Source organism: Manacus vitellinus, unplaced genomic scaffold, assembly GCF_001715985.3.
Source record: "Manacus vitellinus isolate BGI_N305 unplaced genomic scaffold, ASM171598v3 scaffold_6_pilon, whole genome shotgun sequence".
Lineage (NCBI taxonomy): Eukaryota > Metazoa > Chordata > Aves > Passeriformes > Pipridae > Manacus > Manacus vitellinus.
The window spans coordinates 3,951,003-3,977,098 of record NW_021940750.1 but is presented as its reverse complement, the minus strand read 5'-3'; the positions used below and the strand labels follow the sequence as shown (position 1 = coordinate 3,977,098).

At 45.3% G+C, this 26,096-nt stretch overlaps 1 protein-coding gene across 2 annotated transcripts; it reads left to right on the top strand.

Annotated features, from left to right (window-relative positions):
• Positions 1 to 911: 911 nt before the first annotated feature.
• CRY2 (cryptochrome circadian regulator 2) lies at positions 912 to 25,875 on the top strand. 2 transcript variants are annotated; one of them, XM_029964251.1, is made up of 12 exons: positions 912 to 934; positions 6,160 to 6,268; positions 9,825 to 9,967; positions 17,065 to 17,249; positions 18,548 to 18,636; positions 19,694 to 19,834; positions 20,319 to 20,630; positions 21,697 to 21,848; positions 21,973 to 22,175; positions 22,650 to 22,739; positions 23,256 to 23,397; positions 23,863 to 25,875. In XM_029964251.1, exons 1-11 carry the CDS (start codon positions 927 to 929, stop codon positions 23,393 to 23,395), a joined length of 1,572 nt encoding a protein of 523 aa, XP_029820111.1. In that variant the 5' UTR covers positions 912 to 926; the 3' UTR covers positions 23,396 to 23,397; positions 23,863 to 25,875. The 2 variants fall into 2 exon arrangements, with proteins under 2 accessions (XP_029820111.1, XP_029820112.1); XM_029964252.1 differs by lacking the exons at positions 23,256 to 23,397; positions 23,863 to 25,875 and adding an exon at positions 23,108 to 23,224.
• Positions 25,876 to 26,096: the final 221 nt, after the last annotated feature.

The following is a 26,096-nucleotide window of genomic DNA, read 5'->3' as shown; positions in this document are numbered from 1 at the left end:
CCTGGCTCTGTCTCCTTTTACTGTGAGAGCATTGACAGTATGCCCAGTATGCCTGGAAGTAGCACAGCTGAGCATCCTCTGTGGTCTGACGCAAAGCCCTTTCTGTCAGTGCATTGAACCCTTTTGTATTTGGGCCTAGATTAAAGCATGTTGGCTACTTTGCAGGTAACTTGCCAGACCAACTCCAACGTGAAGCAGCTTATGAAAACATGGTGCAGTTCTCCTTCAGTAGCTCATCTCCCCTTTTATGTTTTGCGTATGAGCTGCATAAGGAGACACAAAGCCTGTAGCTCCTGTTTTGGAGGTGGTTGAAGAGTTCATTACCCATCAAAGTTTAATATGTTGAAGATACTGCACACAGTTTCTGCCTTGTGATCTTTTCTCAACCGTGGTTCTTAATATTACATCCATGTATTTACTATCTTTCCCTCTTTTCTGACCTTTTCCTTCCTGTTAACAGGAAAGCCTGTGAGGCTTTTTTTTCCCCAAACCTTTCTACCCATGTAGATTTGTGTATTTTTCTACCCAAGTATGAGTTTGCTGTCTTTTCAATTAAAAAATAGTCATACAGTCTCCTGAAAATTACCTATATGCAAAGACTAGCTGGAATAATAGTTTCTGAACTAGTGCTGCCTGCTCAGTGTGGGAATTAGTCCTCTGAGATTGAATTAACCGCACAGTAAATTACTTGCCCTCCTAAAATAAATTTTCCCAGGACACTAGTAGTGAACATTTTTGTGTTCACTTACTAGAAAGGGAAAATCCTTAAGCCTGTCTGTTTGCAATTGTGGTTGTTCAGTATAAAGTAGATGATGAATTTCTATGTTTTGAGCCTTTCAGCAGTTTTTCAGGTGATGCCTGATTTGTTTGGTTGCAGGTGGCTTCTGGCTGGGTGTTGACCAGGAAGGAGCAGAGGGCACACTATCATGGACAGGTATATTCTTTGGGATCCTAGCAAGCCTGTGTGTCTCTCTCAATGCCATCTACACCAAGAAGGTGCTGCCTGTGGTGGATGGTAGCATCTGGCGCCTGACCTTCTACAACAATGTCAATGCCTGTGTCCTGTTCTTCCCTCTCATGATGCTGCTGGGCGAGTTCCGCACGCTCTACCACTTTGACAAACTGGGGAGCCCCAGTTTTTGGGGTGTGATGACCCTGGGGGGAGTGTTTGGCTTTGCCATTGGGTATGTGACTGGACTTCAGATTAAGTTCACTAGCCCACTCACCCACAATGTGTCTGGGACAGCCAAGGCCTGTGCCCAAACAGTGCTGGCTGTTATCTACTTTGAGGAAACAAAGAGCTTCCTGTGGTGGACAAGTAACTTGATGGTTTTGGGGGGTTCCTTTGCCTACACGTGGGTGAAAGGACTGGAGATGAGAAAGGCGCAAGAGGATCCTAATGTCAAAAGCGGCGAAAGAAATGAGACTGGTGTGTAGGCAGCTCCTGCACTTCCATTTCTGTGCCTAGGGGGATAACCTTTGGTGCTCGTTGCCTCCTGGGGAGAAGAAGAGCAGGGATCAGGAAAAAATTCACCTGCAAAGTGTATGGGGAACTGTGTCAGGAACTGTAGCCAAAGACCTGACTGGATCATGTTTTACCATGGGATCTCACCCCTATCAGAGTTGTGGAGAGCATGCGTTATAGAGATCAATTGGGGTTTTTTGTGATTGTTTTTTAAAATGGATGTTGCTATTGACCTAATTGGGGAAATTTGTATCTGTGTGGGGGGGGTGGGTTCCTAGCAGACAAAGACTGGGGTAGGAGCTTTCTGTAGTTAGGGATCTAGAATTAGCTGAATGAATGCAGACTGAAGTTATAAAATCCTGAACCTCAAGGTAAGGAAGAGGCAAGTAGCCAGACTGTTTGGGTTTGACTCCAGTAAACTTCTACTGTAAAAGGTTTTTGCAACAGCTGTTCTTCCTGTTGCCCCATTCAGTGCAGAGGATAGAAATTCCTTCCCTTCTGGCTATGTACAAGTCTAAGCAACAGCAGTGCCTCCAAGTCGTCTTTCCAGCGAGTCAGTATCACATCCTTCTGAGTTTTTTTTCTGTGTTGCCCTACATCTGATATCTCAGTTTGGGGAAGCATACTAAGACTCTGGCATCAAACTTCTTATTACCTCTCCACTGTGTCCCATGAGGGAGAGCAGGCTCGATCCAGTGGACTTTCTCATGGAGGAATGAGCTTGGCCTCTGTGTCTCTCCATGACAGGCAGATGGGGAAAAGTTACTATGAAGTACTTGCTGCCGTAGGGTGGGGATCCCACTTCACAGAGTTCACAACACTTCTCCTCTTTACCCTCTGTGTAGGGGGTAGGTTTGTGTTTGAAAATGGGGTTGTTACTAATTAGGCTTGTTTCAGGAGACTTGTTTCATACATAGTTTGCATCTCCTCTGGTGTTTGCAGTTTGTCTTTTGACTTGTTCCTTTTAAACATCCCCACGGCCAGCTCAGTGAATCTTCAACTCAAAAAAAAAACAAAGGTTTGCTCAATTGCATCGATCCCTTTGCTTGGAACTTGCTGCTGAACAGTTAGTTCTGCAGAAATCTCTGCCCCTGACATCTGGTCCTGTGCAATACTCTGCTGCGATTTCCGATCCCAGGGGTCAACAGCAACACCCTGTTGTGAGCTGTGATGTTGCACCAGCTTTCTGAATCCCTGGCCCCTTTAAACATAAGGAGTTATTTGGATAGTGATCCTGGGCAATCCATGCCATTGCTTCGTACCCTGCCCCATGGACACTACACGATGTACTGTGCCCCGTGAGTGATGTCTAGCCTCGCCTACAGAAAAACACTCCATTTCTGCCCGGAATATGTTCCTGTTTAATTTGGGAATGTGCCAGGTTTCATGACCACAGGTACCTTTTTATGTAGGCAGCCATTGAGGGTCCTTGAAATATTTTTATTTTATTTTTAATGTTGCTCGTACGGCACGGCGGCCGATCCTGCTGAAGGAAGTCGGGGGCTGGCCTCCCGGGCTCCGCTAGGGGTGGGATCTCCCTTGCGGGTGGTCGCGGCCGCTGGCGGGCAGCAGAGCGCCCCGGGTCCCGCGCCCGCCCGCCCAGCGCCCGCTGATTGGCTGTTCGCTGGCGCGCCGCCAATCACTCGGCGGGCGGGGCGGGGGCGGGCGGCGCGCGGAGGGCCGCGGCGCGGGAGTAGGCGGCGGCGCGATGGCGGCCTGCCGCCGCTGGGCCCCGCGCCGCCCTGCCTGCCGCTCCGTGCACTGGTTCACGCGCGGGCTTGCGGGCTCCACGACAAACCCGGCGCTGCAGGAAGCGCTGCGGGACGCCACGTCCCTCCGCCCTGCATCTATATCCTGCGACCCCTGGTTCGCCGCCTCCTCCGCCGTGTGGCATCAACCGCTTTGGCGAGTGAGCTGGCGCCGGGCCTGCGGGCGGACGAGCGGGCGGGAAGCGGCGCGGACCCGGCGGCGCGGGATGCGGGTCCCGCGGCACCGGGGCTTCTAGGGCGCGGGTGGGCCGTGTCGATCGTCAGGCGCATCAGCTGGCGGAGCCAGCACCTGCTGCCCTGCCTGTCCCGGCCCACGCACCGCTCCGCCGCCCTCTCTGCAGGAGAGCGGCTGTGCCGTGCCCACTCGGCCTCGCCGCGATGTTCTCAGCGGTGCTGCCTGACTCTGTAGGAGGATGCCTTCAACTTTACGTAATGTCATTAGACCTTCTCCTTACCAGCTGGGCGAATGTATGAGAGCAGCGACCCATGGGCATTTAGCTTTGGGGGACGCTGTTCCCTGGATTTAGAAACAAGCGCAAAGAATCCTTAGCGCTGCGTGGCCTCTCCAGGCCTTCCCTCTGCCCTATGGCTGCTGGGCACGCGTAGGCATGTGCGCACGCAGCTGCGTTCCTTCCACCCCACAAATTTCTATGGAAATACATATCGGCTGCTGCTAAGAAGGTAGAGAGGAAGATATGTGTGGGCTTTTTCCCACTGTCTGCAAATGGAAAAATGTACGGCATGAGTCGCGTGTGCAGAGAACAAGACCTCATGTACCTGTAGCCAGTAACATTACATAACGCTATTGTCTCAGGTCTCAGCTGCCTAAACATTTGGAAACCCAATCCAGGTAGAGATTCTCCTCGGCAAGACTCCCCTGAATACAAATGAGGCAGATCTGCCCTCACACTACCCCGGGACAACCACCTGGCTAAAGATCCCTTGAGAGCCCTTTGAAATGTGGCTGTGCACTATGAAAACTGTAGTAACTGATTGACTCTGCTGTGCACCTTAGCTTCATCTCAAGGAATGGGATTATATGAGTGATACCTGTGCATTTCTAAAACCCCACATGAGAGGATGGCTTAAAATTCTAAATGTGCGTACATTACCTCAATGTACGCATTCAAATTACAGAAAATTGTGGATTCTGTTACAGATAAGTGTTGTAGGAGCCTGAAGTGGTCTTTCAGTAGACCAGACATTCTGCAGGCAGCAGAAATGCCTTTCACGTGCTGCTGTTGTTGCTGACTGTCCCCATTTGGAAGAACCAAAGCACTGCCACAACAGATTAGTTCCTGATCTGTTTAATCCTTGTTTGTTTCTACCAGCATTGTGGAGGAAGGGAAGCAGTTAGTGGTCTTCTTTATGTTGTAGTCGTGGAATATATGAGCAAGTGAAATTTTTAGAATAATGTTTTCTTGGAGGTGTGTGCCTACTGCAGATGTCAGAAACTAGCACCTCTGGCTGTTGGGGAAAAATGTATTAGCAAGTTACTTATGTTGAACAAAGTTCAAAAAAGATGGCATGTGAAAGGTGGAGAAAAGTGTGGACAGGTGTCAGTAAACACCCAAGGGTACTATACTAACTAATTAGAGAACAAGAGTTTATAACCAGAGGTTGAAGTGAAAGTTTGGTTGGTTCCCATTGGGAGACTTGGTTTTGTTTTGCTAATTTTTTTTTAATGCAAATACTTGTATTCAGAGTTCTGTTCTCCAAAGGCAAAGGTTTGCGTTTTACCTAGTTCTCACAAATTTATCATCTTGAAAATTACTTGTTAACTGCACAGCATGTGTGAGCCATATAGGAATAATGCTTGATAAATTTTTAGAACACCTGGGAAAGTTGACATTCCTATTTAATAGATGGAATGTGGGCTAGGGGAGTGGTTTGTTTACCTGGACCTGGTTCTAGATGTTCTGCTTTTTGATAGAGGGCCCCTCTTTCCATGAACTCCCCATCTTTTTCTCCCTTGGGATGTGCAGAGGGAGCTTGTTCTATGTGGTAAGCTCAGTTCACACTATGGGCAGTGCAGCTGAGGAGAGAGGAAACCCCCACTTAATTGTAGCTTAGCTTTCTTAGCTGTGTGTGGTCTTAAGGGAGCTGCTGCTGATACTCCTGTCTCACAGATCATGCTGCAGAGTGATTGTGTAGGTGGGGAGGACCTGTGTGACTGGGAAAGCAAAGATGATAACCTTTAATATTTTATACTTTAGTGAGGGATCAGTCGTTACCTGCAGAAAGCACTTACATGGGTCTTTAGATTTTTGGGGTGAGAGGGAATAGATGAATGCCTTGGTATGCTCTCATCTATGTGTCTTCATGGTGGAAGACGAATTGCAGTTCTCTTTGCAACTATTTTAAATACAGATAATTCTTGCCTCAGGAGATCCTGGTGCTCAGTCTTGTGCTACTGATGAGCTAGGAGAGTACATTTCTCTGCTGTGACATGGTGTATTTGTAGCCAGAACTGTAAAACTTGCACAGTTCTTGCAGTATTTCATTACATTCCTTGGAGTAGTGCATCGATATTTTTCTACTTCATGTGCAAAATCACTCCTTGCCCCTAAATCTATGAAAGAATATACAGTAGGGAATTATATGGTTTATGATTTTCTACGTCTCGTAATGTGGAGAGAGCATCTGACAGGAGTGTTCTCCCAGCGCTGAAGGAGAACATGGGAAGGGGATTTCAGGAAGAAGAAAATTCTGGAAGCCTCTTGCATCTGAACAAGGTGGCTGGTGCTGCAATCTTATAGCAGTTGTTAGACCAGGGATCAATATGAATTCTTGTTTTTGGTTTCTAGTCCGAATTCCAGTTGAATTTGGTGATGCAGGTTTGCTGGAGTTCCATGCAAGTTCTCGTTTGCCTTTTAGCTGTAACCAGTCTGACTGACACTAACTGCTGTTGTTTCTTCTCTGCAGATTTCTACTCCAGTCCCTGGAAGATCTGGACAACAGTTTAAGGAAACTGAACTCTCGCTTGTTTGTTGTCCGAGGGCAGCCAACAGATGTCTTCCCAAGACTCTTTAAAGTAAGAGAATAATTTTTTGGAGCATAGTGAAGAAAAATTGATGGCCTGGTGCTAAACTTGTTTTCACTCACTAATGATTGGAGATTCCTTTGGCATCTCTTTAGCTATAACTAATTCTTCACTGAAACAAACTTTTGTCTTTAACTACTCCTAACTACTATCCATAAGGGCCAGCTTGGGAGCCAGATCCACTCCTGAACTCAGACTGGCAAAGAAATTTAGTAGTAGGGTGTAACCTAGTATCAGGGTGCTCAGGCTTCTCTTTTGGATGGTGGTCTTGACCTTCATTACTATAAGTCACCTCTCACATGGCTGCACTGTAACATACTGACTCTCTTGTGTTGAGAGCTTTTTCTCTGCTGGTCATTTGCTTCCTACAGTTTTTACTTGGGAAGACTGCTGTGTCCATACACCTTTACGGACAACTGGAAAAGCACATTGATCTTTATGAATTGCAAACAGGACTTTGTGTTAAAATTTCAAAATTCAGAAGCTGTTATGTTAGCTGACCTTCCTTTTCTTCTTCTTTTCAAGGATGCACTTCAGTCAGCTCAGCAGCAGAATATGGTTTGGGTCCAAGCTTCTTGCTGATGTACCATTTAGGATGTGGAATATGCAGTTACCTTGATGGTCAATGGTGGATTAGGGGGATACATTTCTAAAGTGTTATGTCAGTGCTGCAGATGTCAGGGCTGACAAGAGCATCTCCTTGAATATCAAGGCTCCTCAAGCAGTATCATTCTTCTCTATCCTGCTCTAAGATTGTATTTCCAATGTCTTTGAAGCTTTCTGACAGCGTCTTTGCTAGAGTGTCAAAACTAAATGAAAAAACACGGTTCCCAGTACTCTTAAGAGTTGGGTTTGTCATGTGGACTGTGCTTTACATATGGTTGACAGAACTAGTGTCCCCAGAGCCTATTATAGACCAGCTGCTGAGAAGGAGAGGTAAACTTGAATCTGTACTGTACTGAATCTGCAGTAAATGGTTCTGATGTGTATTTTCTGGAGGAGGGCAGTACTGGAGAGGGGAATTGCACTATGCAGGTGAGAAGGTGCACTGATACTTATTTTGGCTTCTGCATCTTAATACATGACACAAACTATGTGCTGCTTTTAGTCTTTTCAGAGTCTGGGTTACTTTTATCTTTTGATCTGCAAATAAGTTCTGGCTATTAGTAGTTCATGACCTCTTTATTTTAGTTCAAGGTATTCATGGGATAATTAAAACTTTGTTGGAGAAAAACGCTTGCTTTGGTTAAAGAACAAAAAGTAGTTGGCAGAGTCTGAGGTTTGGAGAGATGGTTGTGAAGTCACCCAGACCTGCCTTTTGCTGTAGTCTGTTTTGTCTGGGGAGGTGAGTTGATGAGTATCTCAGGTGTGCTGTAACAGAGCTGAAAAAAACAGAGGCAAGTTTATGCTATTACATGGTAAATCTATGGCTTCCATGGGGATTCAGGCGTCTGCAGAGCTGCTGCACTGAACAGTGAATTAGCAGCAGCTCATGCCTTGCTGTCAGCTGTTGTGGAAGGAGAGTTATGTCACATGTGGTAATACAGCACTTAGACCTAATATAATTTCTGCTCCTGCTGCCAGTAGCTGAGTTACCTTGTTGCTAACAGTCGCTGCTAAGGCACTATTGTGCATGGATATTGTGAGAAGTGTACTTGTTAGCAATGTGTTAACCTTTGCAGAAGATTTTTTGTCTCACTCTATCTGAACAAATGTGTGTAATTTGTGTGTTGTTTGTTCACTGAAGTTTGCTCACAATCCTTTGGTGTCTTTTGCCCCTACAGTTTTTCTTTGCTATAGGATAGATAAAAGAGAGAAGTTATTAGTCATGCCTTTTCTTTTGTATATCTGCAGCAATTTACTGTCATACAGCTAACGAGTTTTCTGGTTGGTTGTGCTCTGCTTCCTATGTACTACTGTATCCCATAGAGCAGTGGCCTTCTCAAAACTGTAGGAATACATGAATTTAAAGTTTTGGATGTTTACCTAAAATTTCTGTTAGCCTTACATGTTTTTTTTTTATTCCATTCCACTCTTTCAAGGCAGTAATACGTATTTCTTCAAGACTAAATCCATCTTTTTCAAGCCTTCCAGCTAATACTGTTTTTCTTATAAAAGAAAAGTTTAAAATGAAGCTGATAAATCACATAGGAGCAGGGCAGGGCCTGGAACATGTCAGTCTGACCCCTGCTCTGAGTTAGGGTGCTGTCACGTTCTTACTTGGAAAAATAAGTGGAGGACCTCTCCAAGATGTACATTCAGTGATACATAACTGGTTTATTTCTCTGTCCTTCCTAAAATTAGGTTTAGGACTGGATCAGCAAGTTTAGAAAAGAATGGGACTTGTGCAGTTGTTTTCTGCTTCTGAATTCCCTTCCCCATCTTTGGCATTATTTTTAATGGTCTTTAGTAAACTAGCCACTTGTTCTTTTGCTTTGTTTCTGTTTTGGAGGTGGAAAAGTCTCCTGTATATACAGAGCTGACTTAGACTGTCTCACTTGGAGAATGTGGTTCCTATGTTAGCTGTGTGAGGGTTGTTTTAAGTGTCTGTAGATTTCTGGCTGTCTTTGACTAAAGTGTTTGCTAAACAAATCTGTGGGCTGCTGCTCTGCTTGATGGATGTCTTGGGAGGGTCGCTGTGGAAACCGTGAAACCTTTTCTCATAGGATTCATTTTCTGAGGAAAACTAGGCCATAGACTTGGAGAACAATCTGTGCTCTAGAAAAGCCTGGAAGAGGCTGAATGCTATTTCATAAGGCCTATTCCATGTAATTTGTCAGGGATCTATTAATGGTATGAAGAGCAGAACAGGTGCATGGCTTGACTAGGGTAAACTTCAGGGATTGCAACTATGTGATCTTTAAGGTTGCTTCCAACCCAAACCATCCTATGATTCTACAATTCTAAAATAACTCCCAAAAGGTGGGACTTTACCTTAAATCTGAATCACAGTATCATACTCTACTGTGCAGACCATAAAGGTTCACTCAGTTGCCATCCTATGTCCTGCATTTCCTACAACCTGTTTCTTGCGCTTTGGGTTGGATACTGATTCCCCAAGATGTCATGTCTTTAAAGAGACATTGGGAAAATTTTAGAATGTATTGGTTTTACTTAATGATAGTTTCTACATAAAAATACAGGGTTTTGAGTGGAACATGTCTTGAAAGAGTTGTCTGAAATGCGTTCTCTGCAAATGCTGGAATAGAATGGTAGGGTTACTTTGGGATAGCATATGCAACAAAACAAGGTGTTCCTAGGCTTGGGGACTGAGCTGAGACCTAAGTGATAATAGAGGAGAACTCAACCTCCTCTGACATGTTAAACCTGACATTTGCAAATTTGCATAGCAGATGTGGTGTTTGCTAGAGCTGATAAAATTGTTGAGTCTTTGGTTATCTCAAATCCAGACTGCTGCTCCTCACAGTAACACACTCTAAGCTTCCAGGACTTAACACTGTTCAGGAATTCTGAAATCCATGTTTGTAATTGTGCTTATTAGGAAGGGTCTTCTGTTTGACAGCTGGGTGTATTGTGCTTTTTGCAGGAATGGGGAGTCACTCGTCTCACCTTTGAATACGACTCGGAGCCGTTTGGAAAGGAGAGGGATGCAGCTATCATCAAACTGGCCAAGGAGGCTGGCGTGGAGGTGGTGATAGAGAACTCCCACACCCTCTACGACTTGGACAGGTATGGGGAGAGCAAGGGCAGAGGTGCTGTCTGGGCTAGGCTGGGATTGTCGTGTCTGGGAAGACTTCAGTCTCCTCCATTACACTGATCACTGTCATCCTGTGTGAGCCTAGAAGGATTACTCTCTGCACTCGCACTTTTGATTAGAACACGTCAAAGTGCTCACAGTGACGTGAATGTACAGACAGGTGTTGCCTCAAGCTTATTAAACTCTGCACTTGACCGTCATTTAATTTGCTCAGCTGTGTCCGATTGATTGCTCTCCTTGAACATGTCCTCACTGTATGGACTGCTTTCTTTTGCTTCATTGTAATAAAGATAGTTGACCTGTTGTCTCAAACAGGCTATGAAGGCAGGGCTTTTATTTCATGGATGTGCCAGGACTACTGGAAGAAGTAAAATAAGGTAGATTGGAACAAACTTACCTTATTCTAAAACCTGAATGCCTTGTCTTTGTTGTGAAGGAGCTTTGTTTTGATGTTGAGTTTTGTATATTTACTTATTATATCTCTCTCTATATATGTGATTTTAAGCGGTGGAGACAGTCTTTCAGTTAAGACTGAGGTGTGCTTGATTTCAAGGATGTACTATTCTTACAGGTTACCTACTTTTTTTTCTTTTCCTTCTTTTTTTAAACTTTTTTTTTATTAGACTTGTGCCAGTAATGCTGAATTTGGATTTTCTCCTATAAATCTTTAACATCCATAACTTCCCATGGGAAGGAGCTTTGCAGTTAGCATATGCCTTGTGGGAATGTTTGTCTTTCGAGCGAGGGGTATTCTTCTTAAACCTGTTTCATGAGCAGATACTGCTTTCTAATTTTTATTTACCAGTGTTTATTACATCCTCACCCCTTCAATGTCAATGGGCCTCACATTCTTCCTCATGTCCTCTTTGTGTTTTCCAAGATGGAGAGTCCTAGTTTTAAGTTTTCAGGTGGAATCTGTTCTATATCTCATAAGCTTTGTCACCTTTCTTTGTACTTCTGGGTATTTCTAGAGATGGAGAGCAGTGGTGAAAACTGTAACTAGTGTGCAAAATATAGGAGCAACATGGATTTTTAGAGTGCTGTGATGTTTCCTGTCTTCTTCTAATAGTCCTTCTCCTAATAGTAGCATTATTTTTGCTTTTTCTGAGTGCTGTAAACACTGAACTGATGTCTTGGGGCTTTCTTCCAGAATGGTCATAGCTATTTGAGGGGCTGCAACTGTATAAATAAGTTCAGGATTGCATAGCTATGCATATAGAGAAACAACATGACCAAAACTGCATTTCATCTGGTATTTTTGTCAGCTGGTCGTGTGGTTTGTAGGGAAGTTTTTAAGTTGCCTTTTACCTTTTGCTATCCCAGATAGCTTATTGCATTAGTAAGCTTTATCATCATGTTCTTTTTTGTCCCTTCCCAGATATTTTTTAAAAAATTTTGAGCAGCACAAGCCCTAGCTCATCCCTGTGTAGTATTTCTCTTCCTGTTGGAAAAATGGATTCCTGCTTTATCCTGTATCTCAATTTTCTGTCTGCATGGACTTTTTCCTTTATCCTGAATCACTGTGGTTTCTTAAAAATGTTTCAGTGAGGGATCTAGTCAGATGGCTTTTCAAAATCCACGTAGGATATTTCAACTGAATCTCCCTTGCCTCAAGCTCAAATGTCACTAATAGATTTTTAGGCACAACTTCCCTTTACCAAGTCCAAATTAACCCCCCAGCATATTGCATATACCCATGCATTCACTGTTTCCATTAGTATTTCCTACCCATCTGCCTAATGCTCATAGCAGACTCTATTCATTCCTCCCTCTGATGCCCCTGAAACACTTTTAAAATCTGGAGCTGTATTTGCTTTTTTTCCCCCTTGCAGTATTTGGACAGTGTTATGGTACATTCAGCAGCTATCAGTTCGTGTATTTCATGATGCCCTTTACAGTTCCCAGGTGAATATTTGCTGGTCCAGGCAAGCTTTTGCTGTTCAAGCATAATTTGTTTTGTGGCAGTGATCTCCCAGTCTGTGATCACATCTGATACATGTCCTTTAAAAAAATCAAGATTCGTAACCTTTGTAGATACCTCCATAGTGAATACACTTGCAAAAATAAATGCAGAGGGGTTTGCTGTGCTGTTACAGTCTCTGCTTTTTTTAATGACTTGATCACCTCTTGGCTCCATAAATATCCTGGAGTGTCTGTAAAGGGCATTTTTTTAATTTTTTTTTTTTTTTTACTATTTAAGCTTTTTTCAAAAGGTTTTTCAAACTTTCATTTGGGTTGGAAGGTGCAAAGGAGGCTGTGGTTTTTAATTTAACCTACCAGGTTGATGGGTTTCTATCTTTATCTTCATTTTTCTGAAGGATTCTGCCTTCTATTGTCTTTGCTGATGTTATTCTTTAATTGCTTTGACTCCTGTGATCTTTCTGAAATGTTTTTTCATGGTTTGTGTGCAATTGTTGAATTTTTTTCCCCCAAAATCATTACCTCTCAGTGATCTGCATCTCAGCTTGTTCTTTTTGCTTAGCACACTTTCTTACTTTTTTAAATGCGTTTCCCTTATTGAAAGCAAAGTCATTATGGTATTGTTGCTCCTGGAAAGTTGTTCAATTGATGCATGCCAAGGTCACAGTTAGTGCAGGCAAGTGATAACTAACATTTCAGCTATACCTTTGCACAGCCTAAGACCAAATAATGAATTGCCTCTCCTTGTGGGTTCTTCATTAGCTGTTCCATGGAGAAGTCCTTTATGGCAACTAGAAAATGGGGTTTTGGCAGCTGATGGGGTGTGGCAGCTACCCAGTCTGTGTGGACACAGTTGAAGTCTCCAGTTACGCTGACATTTCTTCCTTCTTGGCATCTCTGAGATTTCTCAGCAGATGGTAATACAGTTCTGATACTGTATTTCTCCTGGAAGCCTCATAGTGTATCACCCTCCAGCTGTGTTACCATCTTCTAAGTCACAGTATGTGTTCTTCCTCTGCTCACCCTAATGTTTTTCCTGCATAGTTAGCTGGCAGTAATAGTACCTGGTAGTAGCATCCTACTTCTCATCTTTCTTTAATCAGATTTCCAACAAGATTGTTAGCCTGGTTTTAAGCAATTTAGACTAATCTTCCACAGCTACATATGTGATTCCAGCAGTTCTCCCCTTGCCCTTCCCGGACACGGTGCCTGGCCAGGGAGGCAGCAGGCAGGGCTACAGCACTTTGGGACCACCTCCAGCAGCTCCTTTTAAACATTTACCAAGAACCTGTGCAGTTAACTTCTGAATTTGACCAGTTGTACCCAGTGGGAAGATTGCAATGTGCCCCTTGTTGGCACTGCCAGCATAGCTGTGTGATTATCAGAGCATCTTTCCCCTGCTCTCCCCAGAACAAAGAGAGTGCTATAGAAACTCAATATCAGTGCTGGAGAATACTCCTGAGAAAATCTGGGAATTCCCAGTCAAGATTAGCGATGCTCAGGTTGTAGAAGTTAGACAGAAAAGATAATCTCTTGGATGTTATCCTAGCCTGCTCGAAGTCTTTACTTGGCAGTTATTCTGTCTGACAGCTTCCAGCTGACAGGTTGTTTTGTCTCTTCTCTGGATCTGCCTATTTTCTCCTTAGGATCTAAATCCTTTGTAGTGTGATCACTGATGGTCAGCACTGTGGTTTCCATAATCCCAGGCAGGCCTGGGTTATTCTGAGGGAGTGGTTTAGGTCAGAAAAGAACATTGTGATCTTGTATGTTTGTAGCACGCATCCAGAAGCAGCTTTTCCTCAAATGCCCTAGCCTAAGGCTGAAATGTTAGTTAAACATGTTTTAATAGAAGCACATCCTAACCAAGCACTGGAGAAGCGTGCACGCCTTGGTGGTTCTGCAGTTCAGTACTCTATTGTAAAAAGATGGGTTATTTCCATCTGAGAAGTTCAAGTCAAACTTGTGCCTGCCAGATCTTGTTATCCTCTCCTATCTTGCATGATACTCTGGTGTCAGGTGTTTTCCCCCAGTACAGATACCCAACCTTTCATCAAGTCACATCTTCATCTTTCATCTGCTCAGTATGTGTCTGCAGAAGTTGAATTGTTTGTACTTTGTTCAGCATCTGTTGGATGGATGTATCTGTTGCTTATCTCTCCATATCTTCTTTGAATCTGTAGAAATACCCCTTGTCTTATGTACACGTAGCCCTACGTGAGCTCTCTGGAGCAGGGAATTAGATCAGAGCAATTGCATAAGCTGGCAAGGCTAACTAAATGGTCCGCGTGAATTGGTAGTGGGGTGCGCTGAGCAGCCTGCTTGCCGAGTGCTGGCAGCCAGCTCTTCCTCATGCAAGGAAGCAGGGGGAGTATATTCAGTCTCTTGCCAGAACCTGGCCCTGTTATTTGTAAGTGAGCTGAGGTTTCAGGTTTCTGAGGCAAGCAGTTTTCCCTGTGCCCTTAGCCATCCTGCTGTGGCACCTCTGTGGAGGTGCAAGTCAGAAGCTGATACCTGTGAGGGTGTGCATTCTAGTCTGCAGACAGTCTGCTGTCACAGGTAGGACTGTAGGATACCTTATAATCATAGCAGTGCTGGAACTGTGGTTGCTCAGGTTTTGGTTGCCTGCTTTCTTGAGTTAAAGTGTGACTGTGTGACTGACGGTGAAAAAGACCTTCATAACTTCTGGTACCAAGGTACTACTGTCAGGTAGTGCTGGGCAGTATAGTGCTAGTTTGGTAGCACAGCCATTTCGTGTGCTCACTAACTAAGGTTAGGTTCTGTGTGACCAATACAGTGATTCTGCTCTTCTCTGTTCCACTTCAAAAAAACTAAAAAAAATTGCCACATGCTGTCTGTGGGTTGCGCTGGGGGAGATGGATGAAATGGGAGTATTAAATCCTGGGAAGGGATCTCCCTTTTTTTCTCACCGGTGAAAGTTATATGTGAGGTTATATGGGCTGGATTAGGACAGTGTGAGGAAGGAAAGGCCTCCTGCTTGAGGAGCTTCCTGTATAAATCTTTGTACAGAAGGCTGAACAGCACTACAATACCCAGTATGTGTGGTATAATAATCCAGTATTGTGCAATACCAAATATTCAATACTGCTTTTCATGGCAGTATTGTGAGAGGTACAGGTTTTGTGCATCGTGCCAGTGAAATGTGCAACTTGTCCTAGTCCTATTTGGAAGATTTGTGTCCCAGATCCAGTAACACTGTTTAGGAATTCAGGAGCTGTACTAGGTAACTTCACTCATATTCGCTATCTTGATGATGTTACATACAGACACTGGCATCCTGCTAGTCACAGTGATTTTCTCCAAGTAGCTAGCTGACCACAAAAGTTTAAACTGTGGATCTAGGATGTGGTGTGGTGGTCTGAATCTCGGATTGAGCTGCAGCCTCAGCAGATCTGTGGAAGAGGACTGAAAACAGAGGCATTGTGAAAGAAGTAGCTTCCCTGCCCCCATCCCAAGCACCTCAGGGCAGACACAGTTCAGCTTTGTCACCTTTTCCAAGCTCCGAATTCCTATGGAAACAAGTGAGCCTCTCTAGAATGCTGTAACTGGAAATGCTTCACTTCTCTTCCAGTGACAACACTGATTTTCTGGGGATCTTTGGCTGGTCCTGTTTGGCAGCTCCAGGACTCAAAGCAAGCCACAGAGAAGATAGTGGTGGGTAGTATTCATGAGAGTTGTTATTTCTTGCCATCTCTGGGGTGTTAAACGGAGACAGCCAAAAAGTGCATATGGGAAAGCAGAGGAGATGCACTCTGGTGTAGTGATGTAGGACAGGATGTGTTGGGTGCAAGGCAAATACAAACAAATACACCAGCCAGGACGGGGCAGAGTGCTGTGGGCACTAAAATTGTACAGTGCTTTGTACTCTTTGCACATCCCGATAGCCCTCCCTCCCTCCCACCCTCCATGCCCTGTTCGTTAGAGTCTTTTATCTTCTCCCAGTGTTTACAACTTGAAAGCAGAAACACGGGAGGAAACTACAGGTGGCTTCATTTTTAATCTCTGCCACTGTGCTGCCTGTGGGGAAGCTCCCCTTCCCTCGGTGTGCTCTCCTGCGGGGTCACCGAGGCGCACACGTGCGGGACCGCCCGCGGCCGGCGTGTCGCTCCGCCCCGCTACACGTGCGGCGGCGGGGGAAGGGACGGCACATGGCGACCGCCGGAACACTCGGCGTTAAGCCTGGCCCCTTGCATAAGCTGTTGATTGTAATGGGTGGGGAAAGCTGCTGTGCTTCAGCTCCTGTGTGAGCTGTGAGGTTGGCTGCCTCAGCTTTATGTAATGCTGGTGATCCCTGTACTGTCTGCTTTGCTGTTAACTCCTTCCTCTCCCTGCAGGAGAGGGGTTAAAAATGGCATCTTTCAGCCTGGGGAAGCTTGCCTTGCCCGGGGAAGCTTACCTTGCCCAGAGGACTTCTCAAAGCTCTCTGTCCCAGGAAAAAATAAACTGCATGGCCCCAGCAGGCTGTGGTTGCTTAGTGAAGTAGAGGAATGAGGAACCGTGACTTTCTCTTTCTGTAGCATGATCTGACATAGGTGAATAGCGTGACATGGGGCTGCTGTGACCTTATGGCATGGGGGAGGATGGTGATTTCCCTAATCACAGGGAGAGAGGAATGATGCAAACTGGGATTTGCCTCATCTGAGATAGGTGGAGGAGGGGTCACTAATGGGCTAGGTCCTCCGTGTCAGACAAGGAGGAAGTAAGGTCAGAATCAGGTTAGGATATCACAAGGTGTCAGGGGAATAGATGCAGGTCCAGGATTTGCCATCTTGGGGAAACAGAAAGGCAGTAATCAAATTGAGATTTCATACAGGGGTCTGATTAGGAGCTCTGGGAGAGAGGTATGGTGCAAAGTCTGAATTCAGCTGGAGCTGTTTTGAGGTTTTTTCCTATGGAGACGAGTAAGTATGTGCAGTGTTTTGTTTTCTGATGTATTTTGGGATCTTGTTTGTTTGGTTTTAGTATCCCTTTGAAGAATGCATCAAGTGAAAGGTAGGTCTATAAGGATTTTTGTATCCAAAGTAAAAGGCTATCCTGAACGGAGATAGCAGGGTACAGTTTGCATGTCATTTACTTGTGTATTCTGTGTTAGTGAGGCTGTGTTGTTTCACCCTGCTTATTTTATCTCCAGAATAATTGAGCTGAATGGCCACAAGCCACCACTCACCTACAAGCGCTTCCAGGCCATCATTAGCCGTATGGAGCTCCCAAAGAAGCCAGTGAGCACTGTAATAAGTCAGCAGATGGAGACGTGTAAAGTGGACATCCAGGAAAACCATGATGATGTTTATGGGGTCCCATCGCTGGAAGAGCTGGGTATGTGTCAAGAGCGAAGGCAAGGATTAACTGCCAGCTGAAACAGGATCTACTGAAGCTGTTTCCGATGGCTAACACATGTTCTCACCTAACATGGGCTACCTCTAGCCATAGAAGCAGGCTAATGTTTTTAGTGAGTGCTGGACCTTGTGGTGTCCCTTGCACTGCTGTCGATGCCCAGCATCCCTCTTAGCATTGCTCTGAAGTGCTCTGCATCTGTCCTTATGTTCTCTGCTATACTGAGCATGTAACCACTGTATCAGTATCTCATGTCCTCACCAGCTGCTTTCCTCCTACTGCCATCTCAGACACATTGTGTAACAGACCTGAAGAGGTAAACTATGTAACAGGCTTAGATAATTTCATTCACTTATTGCCAAGCAGCACCAATTTGGGAGCTTAGCAAGACAAAAAATATTACAGAAGCTTCTTTCACTCTTCCTGCTATGCCTTATGGTCCTGTGTTTTCCTTGAAGAAGCAGAATGAATGGCTGAGGCAGGAGGAATGCAACACCTACAGGGAATTGAATCTAAATGCACGGGAAGAAGGGATTAATGCAGAATATTTTCTGTGACTGGAGGCTCCATACCAGCTATATAGGAAGTATCACTTTGTACCTTAAGGTGCAATTTCAACAGGCGTTGTAGAAGTGTGGGGCTTCACAACAGGAGTATCTTCAGAGCCACAGTCCTGCATTGATCCACTTGCTTTATTGCCTGGCCCAATGTGAAACTGCCTGTAACCTTACACTGCTCTGCTTGCTGCCAGGGGAAGCTCCTCTGTCAGCTCAGAGCAGTGCAGGGAGACTGCATTATTGCTTCACTCATTGCAGCAGTTCTCTAGCACTAATCCAGTGCCTTCCCCAGCACAAGCTTTCAGCAGAATAGGAGCCTCACTAGGAGCAGCCAGGCTATCTAGTGAGCTGCAGATGTCAACGGCAAGGTATTTTGTGAGGCAGAGTTGTGGAGCAGATGTTCCATTGCCAGCTACTCTGGCCTTTGAAGCAGAGCCCTATGGGTAGTACTGACACACCAGAGAGACTGCTGGCAGTGAACAACGGGGGAAGTCACAATAAGGCTGCCAGAAGTACTGCAGGGAGAGGCCCTTGTAGTGCAGTGTCATGAGCAGGTGCTCCCCATGTTCCACATGATTTGCCTGCTGTACAAGGATTAGAGCAGCAAGTAAGCCATGTTAGTCAACTGTAATATGTAGTGTCTTGCTGTTATTAATGCTTCATCCAATATCTATACTCTTTGTCTAGGCGTGGCTTCAAATCTTACAAAGTTCTTTCTCTCAGGCTTTCCTACAGATGGTCTTGCCCCTGCAGTTTGGCAAGGAGGAGAGACGGAAGCTTTGGCGCGACTGGATAAACACTTGGAAAGAAAGGTAGCCCCTGTTATTTAAGTGGCGATTCCTGCAGACTGTGCCTCCAAATGAAAAATGTAGAGGGTTACCCATTACTCTGTTCCCTGCTCTTCCTAGCAGTGGTCATAGCGTTCACCTCTGGAAAGGAGTGTTTGGTATTTTTGGAGTACATCTGTGATCTTGGTTTGTGTGTGGAGCAGGGAGCTCCTGGGCTTCCTCAGACCCAAAGAATTAGAGCTGTATATCATTAATGCTGCTGTTTGAAGCAGAGAGGATTCTTTTCCTTGTTTCTACCTCTCAGTTTCCTTTAGAGGAGTGCAAACTTGGAAACTCTCCTGTAAGTTGTTCAGTCCCTGCTACACACTGCACACCATCTCTTTTTATCTTTAGTTGAGGTATTAGTGCGAGTACATGCTTAAAAAAGAATGCCTTCCCCTTCAGCCTTCTAATAGGTTGTCTCACTGACTGGCATTCCTTGAGCCCCTTGCTGAAATAATCAAATTTTTTTCAATATGTTCTTGATTATAATGCATAAGGCAAACAATTTCAAAGTAATGAAAGGTGACCCAGCTGCAGAAGCATGGCTCAGTTTTAACCAGTTTGTACTTCTTTAATGCTGGGTGGCTTGGTGGTAGTTGTGAAAATCAAAGCATAAATACTTGCGCTGAAGGGAGACTAAACTTTCAACATAATGCTCCACAAAAAGGTCAGAATTTCCCTGATTTTCTTCTTTAGTGTGCAAAATGAGATAGATATACCTCGATATAAACAGTTGTATTATCCTGTATCCCTAGGAACTGTCAGGGTTATTAACTCCTACATGCAAAGCTAAAATAATCCTTTTCTTTGCCAAAATAACTAACTGGTTTAAATCCTGGAGGAAAGGGTTTGCATTTCTTGAATGGGGCATGGGGGTTGGGATTGCCCGGTAGAGATCTCTCCCAGCAGTGATTGGAAGTGAACAGAAGAGGCTGTGCTGTTAGACCTGAGTGATCTCCCCACCTGCAAGGAGGCCTGCCCTTAACAATGTCCCACAAATACATGGGGGTTTTGGCTGATTTCTCCTGAATCTATCTAGGCGTGGGTTGCAAATTACGAAAGACCAAGGATGAACGCCAATTCATTGCTGGCCAGCCCTACAGGACTCAGTCCCTACCTGCGTTTTGGCTGCTTGTCCTGCCGCTTGTTTTACTATCGTCTCTGGGAGCTGTATAAGAAGGTAAGACAAAAGAGACGTGGAGAGCAGGCTGGGTTTGAGCATATATGTAGCATGATGCTGGTTCCCAGACAGTGCCAGAACGGGTACAAAAGTTCCAGTTGCCTCCCTCATGTTTGACTGTTGGGCTGAGCTTGTTGCTGTTACAGAAGAGGCTCTTGGGTGAGAAAGAGATTCTTCTGTAAATACTCTAGCAAACCTTAAATCTGCTGGTACCTGGTTCTTCAGTCTGGGCTTCTGCGTTACAAACCACATAGAGCCTTTTACTGTTAGTTTTGTGTAATTCCAGTCACTTGTCAGGGTACTGAGTGAACCAAAAACAGTGCTCTGACTTAACCACCTAGGGTTTCTGGTAAGGGGTGCTCCTTTATTGCAGTGGTCGGCAACTGACCTGGGAAATGCGTATAAATGCTTAGGTGGCTTATGGCTCAGCTGCATGAAGGCAGTCCTCCTGTGCTTGTGAATATCCTTGTTCCCTCCTCCACAGGTGAAGCGGAACAGCACGCCCCCCCTCTCTCTGTACGGACAGCTTCTGTGGAGGGAGTTTTTCTACACAGCAGCCACCAACAACCCGAAGTTCGATCGCATGGAAGGGAATCCCATCTGCATACAAATTCCCTGGGACAGGAACCCTGAAGCCTTGGCAAAGTGGGCAGAGGGCAAGACAGGCTTCCCTTGGATAGATGCAATCATGACCCAACTGAGACAAGAAGGATGGATCCACCATCTGGCTAGGCACGCAGTGGCCTGCTTCCTGACCAGGGGTGACCTCTGGATCAGCTGGGAGTCAGGAGTCAGGGTGAGTCCTGGCATTTTCAGATATTTGCAGGAGGCCAAAAGGAAAACAAAATCTCCCTGGCGTTCGCTGCAAGGATGGGCACACAGGTATGGCTTTTGCTTCATGTGTAAAAGGTGCATGGAAGAGAGGATTTGCTAGCAGGCTCTTGGCCAGCCAACAGCCTGACTTCTTTCTGCCTTCGACTCTGAGGTTCTGACAGTATCACAAGCCTTGAGTAACCATAAGTAAATGTATGTGGGACCCACTGGTAAATATGGACTAGGGTTTTGGGGGCTTTTTTGGTTTTTGGGGTTTTTTTTTTGCTAAAAATTCTCTCAGTCCATCTGTTTTCTTTGCAAGTTTAATGCCACTTTTTAACCGGACCTTTTTCCTCATTGTGTAATCCATCACCGTGCCGGTCAGGGAACGCTCCATGACTGTGAAATCTGAGTCTAGAGTCTCTCAAGGAAAGAGGTAAAAGCCCCTCCTCTTGGGCCATCTGAAGGGACAGACATCTTGAAACCTACCCAGTGTACATACTGCCCTACATAAAAAGTGGAGGCAGGAGTATCTAGTCATGAAGCTGACAAAGCAGAGCATAATTGAATGTGCTGCTTAAGGTGCAGCATCTATGCATGGATGTGAGTGAGTTATTGCTGAAACCTTTCTGCCTCTCAGTAATAGTGTGCTCTGGGACTTTCAGAGGGGTTCTTCCATCTTGCTTTGGTGCACGTTCTTCTGTGCAGCATCCTCTCCTTCCCACGGTTGGTGCTTTGCACTTGTTATGCCTGCCAGGCTAGGATCAATACCCAAAGCTTGCTGCAGCACTAGGTAGTGATTTAGTCTGTAGCTGCATGAGAGATAAGCCAGCACTTTATCAGTGTGAGCAGACCATGCCTCTGTATGTGAAAGTGTCAGGAAGTGAGATATATTGACCAGCCAACTGCCTTCAGCCAGCAGATCACCTCTTTGCTGCCGCTCTGTTCTCATAGTTCAGTGCCTGCCATTTGAAATAGCATCTTGGGTCCTACTGCCACAAAGTCCTGTCTGGGGAAGCTCTCAGTGCCTTTTTCTCCAATTGCTGCAGGTATTTGACGAACTATTACTGGATGCAGATTTCAGTGTAAACGCAGGCAGCTGGATGTGGCTTTCGTGCAGCGCATTCTTCCAACAGTTCTTCCACTGTTACTGCCCTGTGGGCTTCGGACGTCGCACAGACCCCAGTGGTGACTATGTTAAGTAAGTGATATGACTGCAGCTTCCTTGTTGCTGGATCTGTGAGCCCAAGTCAATCAGTGGCTGACAGGTGCATGGTGCTTTCTGTGCATCGTGTGTGCTACGTTGCTTTTTACTTGTGTTGCAGGAGGTATCTGCCCAAACTGAAAGGTTTCCCCTCACGATATATCTATGAACCATGGAATGCTCCAGAGTCTGTGCAGAAGGCAGCCAAGTGCATCATTGGGGTGGACTACCCCAAACCCATGGTGAACCACGCAGAGACCAGCCGACTGAACATTGAGCGCATGAAGCAGATCTACCAGCAACTGTCACGCTATCGGGGCCTCTGTAAGTACCAACAATTGCAAAAGTTTGTGTCTAATATGAGATAAAATGCTGGGAGGAAAGGTCATGATTTAAAATAGATAGCACTTGTCTCTCTGGCCAGTCCTTGCAAGAGAAAGCAGTCCCTGCCAAATCTGCTCAATTGGTTTCCAGGGAGAACTCCATTGAGCTGCTGGACAGCTAAAAGGAATAGAGTTTGATTAGTTTTGAGAGCTGCTGATAGCAAGTCACCATCCATATACCACCAGTGGTCCATTCTTCACTTTGGAAGAAAACCTAGGCAGTGCATCCTAAATAAATGTGCTGGTGGATCACAGGATGTGTCTGTGGTCAGCACTGGGTGAGCGCAGCTCTGAACTCCTGCTTTGGGATATGGATGTGCTGTTTGGTGATCACTATGGTGTTCCCATGTGAAAGGCTTGTCCCACCCCAGGTGTGTTTTGTTTCTTAATATAATATCCTCTTGCTGTTTTCTAGGTTTACTGGCATCAGTCCCTTCATGTGTGGAAGATCTTAGTGGCCCGGTCACAGACACGGCTTCAGGGCAGGGCTGCAGCACCAGTACAGGTGAGTTGGAGTTATTTGTGTGCTTTTGAGTTTCCTGTTGACTTATAAGTTACAGGCAGGAGAAGATGATCCTTTTCTAATAGGAAGAGGGTGTATTGCTAGGAAAATATAGATCACATTCACATTCCTTTCAACTTTCTTCAGAAGTCCCCAGTGAGCCTTCATTTCTAAAAGGGCTGAAGAATAAGAGTTCATTAAAGTTACTCTTTTACTGCCTGTATGGGATCATATGCAGCCACTTAAGGGAGAAGTGCAGATCACTGTAGGGCTAATCAGGTAAAATTAAGCTGTCCTCTGTCAAAGAAGGATGCTTTTATGTTTGTTCTGGGGGACTTCATTCTGCTTTTAACAAAGCATTTTTTTAAAAGTTTCCAGGGAGCCTATGGCAACACAACTCTGTGCTTGTGGGCTGCAGAGTCTTCTTTCTCCCAGCCCTGTAGCAGATTAGGCCAGGGTGTATGTGTGAGGCCACCTAAAGGCAGGGGAAGTGTTGCAATGACTCTTCTTCCTCTGCAGCGGTGAGGCTGTCGCAAGCAGACCAGGCTTCTCCAAAACGCAAACATGAGGGAGCAGAAGAGCCATGCACTGAAGAACTGTACAAACGAGCTAAAGTGACAGGTCTCCCTGCTTCAGAGATCCCTGGCAAGAGTTTATGATTGTGAGTAGTTCCTAGTGTGATCTGGCTTAAACTACCTGGTTTGGAAGCTAACAAGGCTTAATCTTATTTACTTGCTGCATTGTAATGAACAAAGTGGACTTCTTGTGGAGGGATGTGGCTCCTAACTGTATTTCCATAACCCTATAATTTGCCCATTGGTTGTTTTGCATGATAAGCTGTTAGCTCAGTTGTCCAGCGGAGAGCAGTGCCCTGCTGCTGGAGCAGGCATGGAGCACAGTTGTGGGTTTGCTCTGGCGAAGCTGCTTCTCCTTCCACAGAGTGGGTTCGCAGCCAGGTTTGCCCGTGTGGTGAGGATATGGGCTAGAGGAGGGGAACAATCAGGTTCAGTCATCTGCCTCCAATGCTCCAGATCCCAGGAGGGAAAGAGCTGGTCACATGTTTTGGCAATTTTTCAGTATGAGAGAGGAGGTCAAGGCAAATTGTGTCTTCTGCTTTCTCCTACAGCCAGCGACGAGCACCCTACCAGTGAAGAGGGAGAGTGCTGAAGAGGTGACCAGAAGAGTAGGACTGCTGCCACAGAGGGACTGGAACTTGTGATCTGCAACAGAAAATCTGGGGTCACATAGAACTGTGTAATTCCAGTAGCTGCCGCAGAAGGGCACTGCATTACATATGCTTGAGAATATTTGGCTTTCTGACCTCCAAAGAGCCAAATATGTCTCTTCTCAGCCATGCCCCAAATCTGCCCACATTTAAGGGAGCAAGAGCCTTCTGTCAACTTGTTCACTCGCAGGTGTATCTTTATTTTCTGACCGTGGTTCAGTGCATGTGACTTGATGCATTGATGTAGGAATCAGCATCTGCGTGTCTCACAAATAGTGAACATTCATTCTCATCAATACTACTAGGCAGTGATGTGTGCTGATTAATTCAAATTATAGTAGGTCTTGAGAAGGAAACTGCTACAATGTGAAAAATAGGGTACCCATCCTACGAGAGAACAAGGAAAACTTGATATTTCTTTGGTTAGGCTGGGCTGACGTCGGAATGCTTTCTGAGTAAATCAAGGTAGTGCTTCTATAGGATGGAAACAAAATGAAGGTCAACTGTAGCACAGGAACAGATACAAACTTACACTTAAAAGGCACTTAAAACTTTCCTGCAAAAGAACCTTGCTGCTGCAGGGTGAGCCATAGTGCTGTTGCCTGGAATGGGCAGCTTCGGAGGTGTTTGACATCTGGGGAAGAGGCACTCTGAGAGAAAAGGAATTCTGCAGAGAATAAGATCATGCCTTGATATGAACGAAGCAGTGTCTCAGATCAGGTGTGGTCCAAATAATAAGGGAGCTACACCTGAGCCCAGCACTCTACAGCATTTCCTTCCCTGAATGAGTACTCTCTCAAATGAAGTGACCTATGTCTGGTGTGTAGACTGTGGAGTGCCTCATACTGATAGAGGATGTATTACACATCAGCTCCTTGAAGTGAGTCTTCCTCAAGTCAGAGTCCAGTGTCCATTCTGTGTGCCCATTCTGTTTGCTCTTTTCTGTATTGGCATCTGTGTTTTGAGTTTCTACGCAGTATACTCCTGTACCTCTTGCCCTGCACGCTGCTCCTCCTTGCCATTTGCATTCACGCTGGTGCTTTGTAGCCTAGTGGAACGACTGTGTAGCTGTCCTGGCTCTTAACCATACACTCCTTGCCCAGTCCTCTTACATGTCACTCCAGCACAGTGCTGGCAGAGCACCTCTGCCTGTCACCGAAAGCACAAGGGAGGGTAGTACTGCAGAAGATTCTCTCTTGTGGCTGTTTTCAAGAGGGATTAGGCTGAGTAGCTAGTCCTGTGCAATGGGCTGCTGTTGGCACAGTTTTCATTTGCTGTCCAAAACCTTTCATCCATGCCTGGCACAGATAGTGTGGGGCTATATGTGAGCTTATGCAACTACCAGCTTGGGGAGTATAGGAGTTGTCTCCCATTCTGACTGGGATAATCAGATTCAGTTTCGAAGCCCGTGTTTGAACCCAGAGCAATAGGGCTGCGAATTGAAACTGACTCAAATGTATCTGAGAAACCTGAAATGGTTGAATTGAATCTGTGAGTAAATTTATTGAATAGCTGAATAACCTTTCCTTCCCACTCCCTAAGGCATTGACCCTGTATTCTTTTTCCCAAGGGAATCCATTGGGCAGACTGAACAAGTAAACAAAGAGTCGCTCTTCCTAACCTTACTTTCTTCTAGACTACTATTCATAGCCTGCCTGGTGGATAGCCCTGTCATCAGCAGGTTTTGTCCCTTTCAGTCTGACCCAGATATTACTCCTACTGTCTTGGGGGTAGAAAGGTATAAAGAAAAAGAGATACTCCCCCACCCCCATCTTCTGCTGCAGAGAGAAGAAAGGGGAAAGACATGAACTTTGTGCACTTAGGTTACAGAAGTTGTGACTTTTGTCATTTGGAGAGTTTCTTGCTTAGGCAATGGTCTGTAAATACAACTTTTTATAAATGTCTTTAACCCCCTCTTTCCTGTCATCCAAATTATTTCGCATGGTAAGTGGCATTTTGGGGGCTGGATCTGTGGGGTAAGGAGTCAAAGGAAGGGGAGGCCACATCTCCTAAGTGATCTCTTAGAAGGCTTTGTCGGGGAGGAGGAAATCACATTTGCAAGGTTTCTGTCAGCACCTGGAATATGGATGGTGGCATTTGGAAGAGCTGCACCTTGGATAGTAGCACTGGGAAGG

Coding starts and splice junctions, on each gene's coding strand:
- CRY2 (XM_029964251.1), top strand. Junction 18,637..19,693: donor ATAAACACTTGGAAAGAAAG/GTAGCCCCTGTT, acceptor GAATCTATCTAG/GCGTGGGTTGCAAATTACGA. Junction 20,631..21,696: donor GCTGGGAGTCAGGAGTCAGG/GTGAGTCCTGGC, acceptor CAATTGCTGCAG/GTATTTGACGAACTATTACT.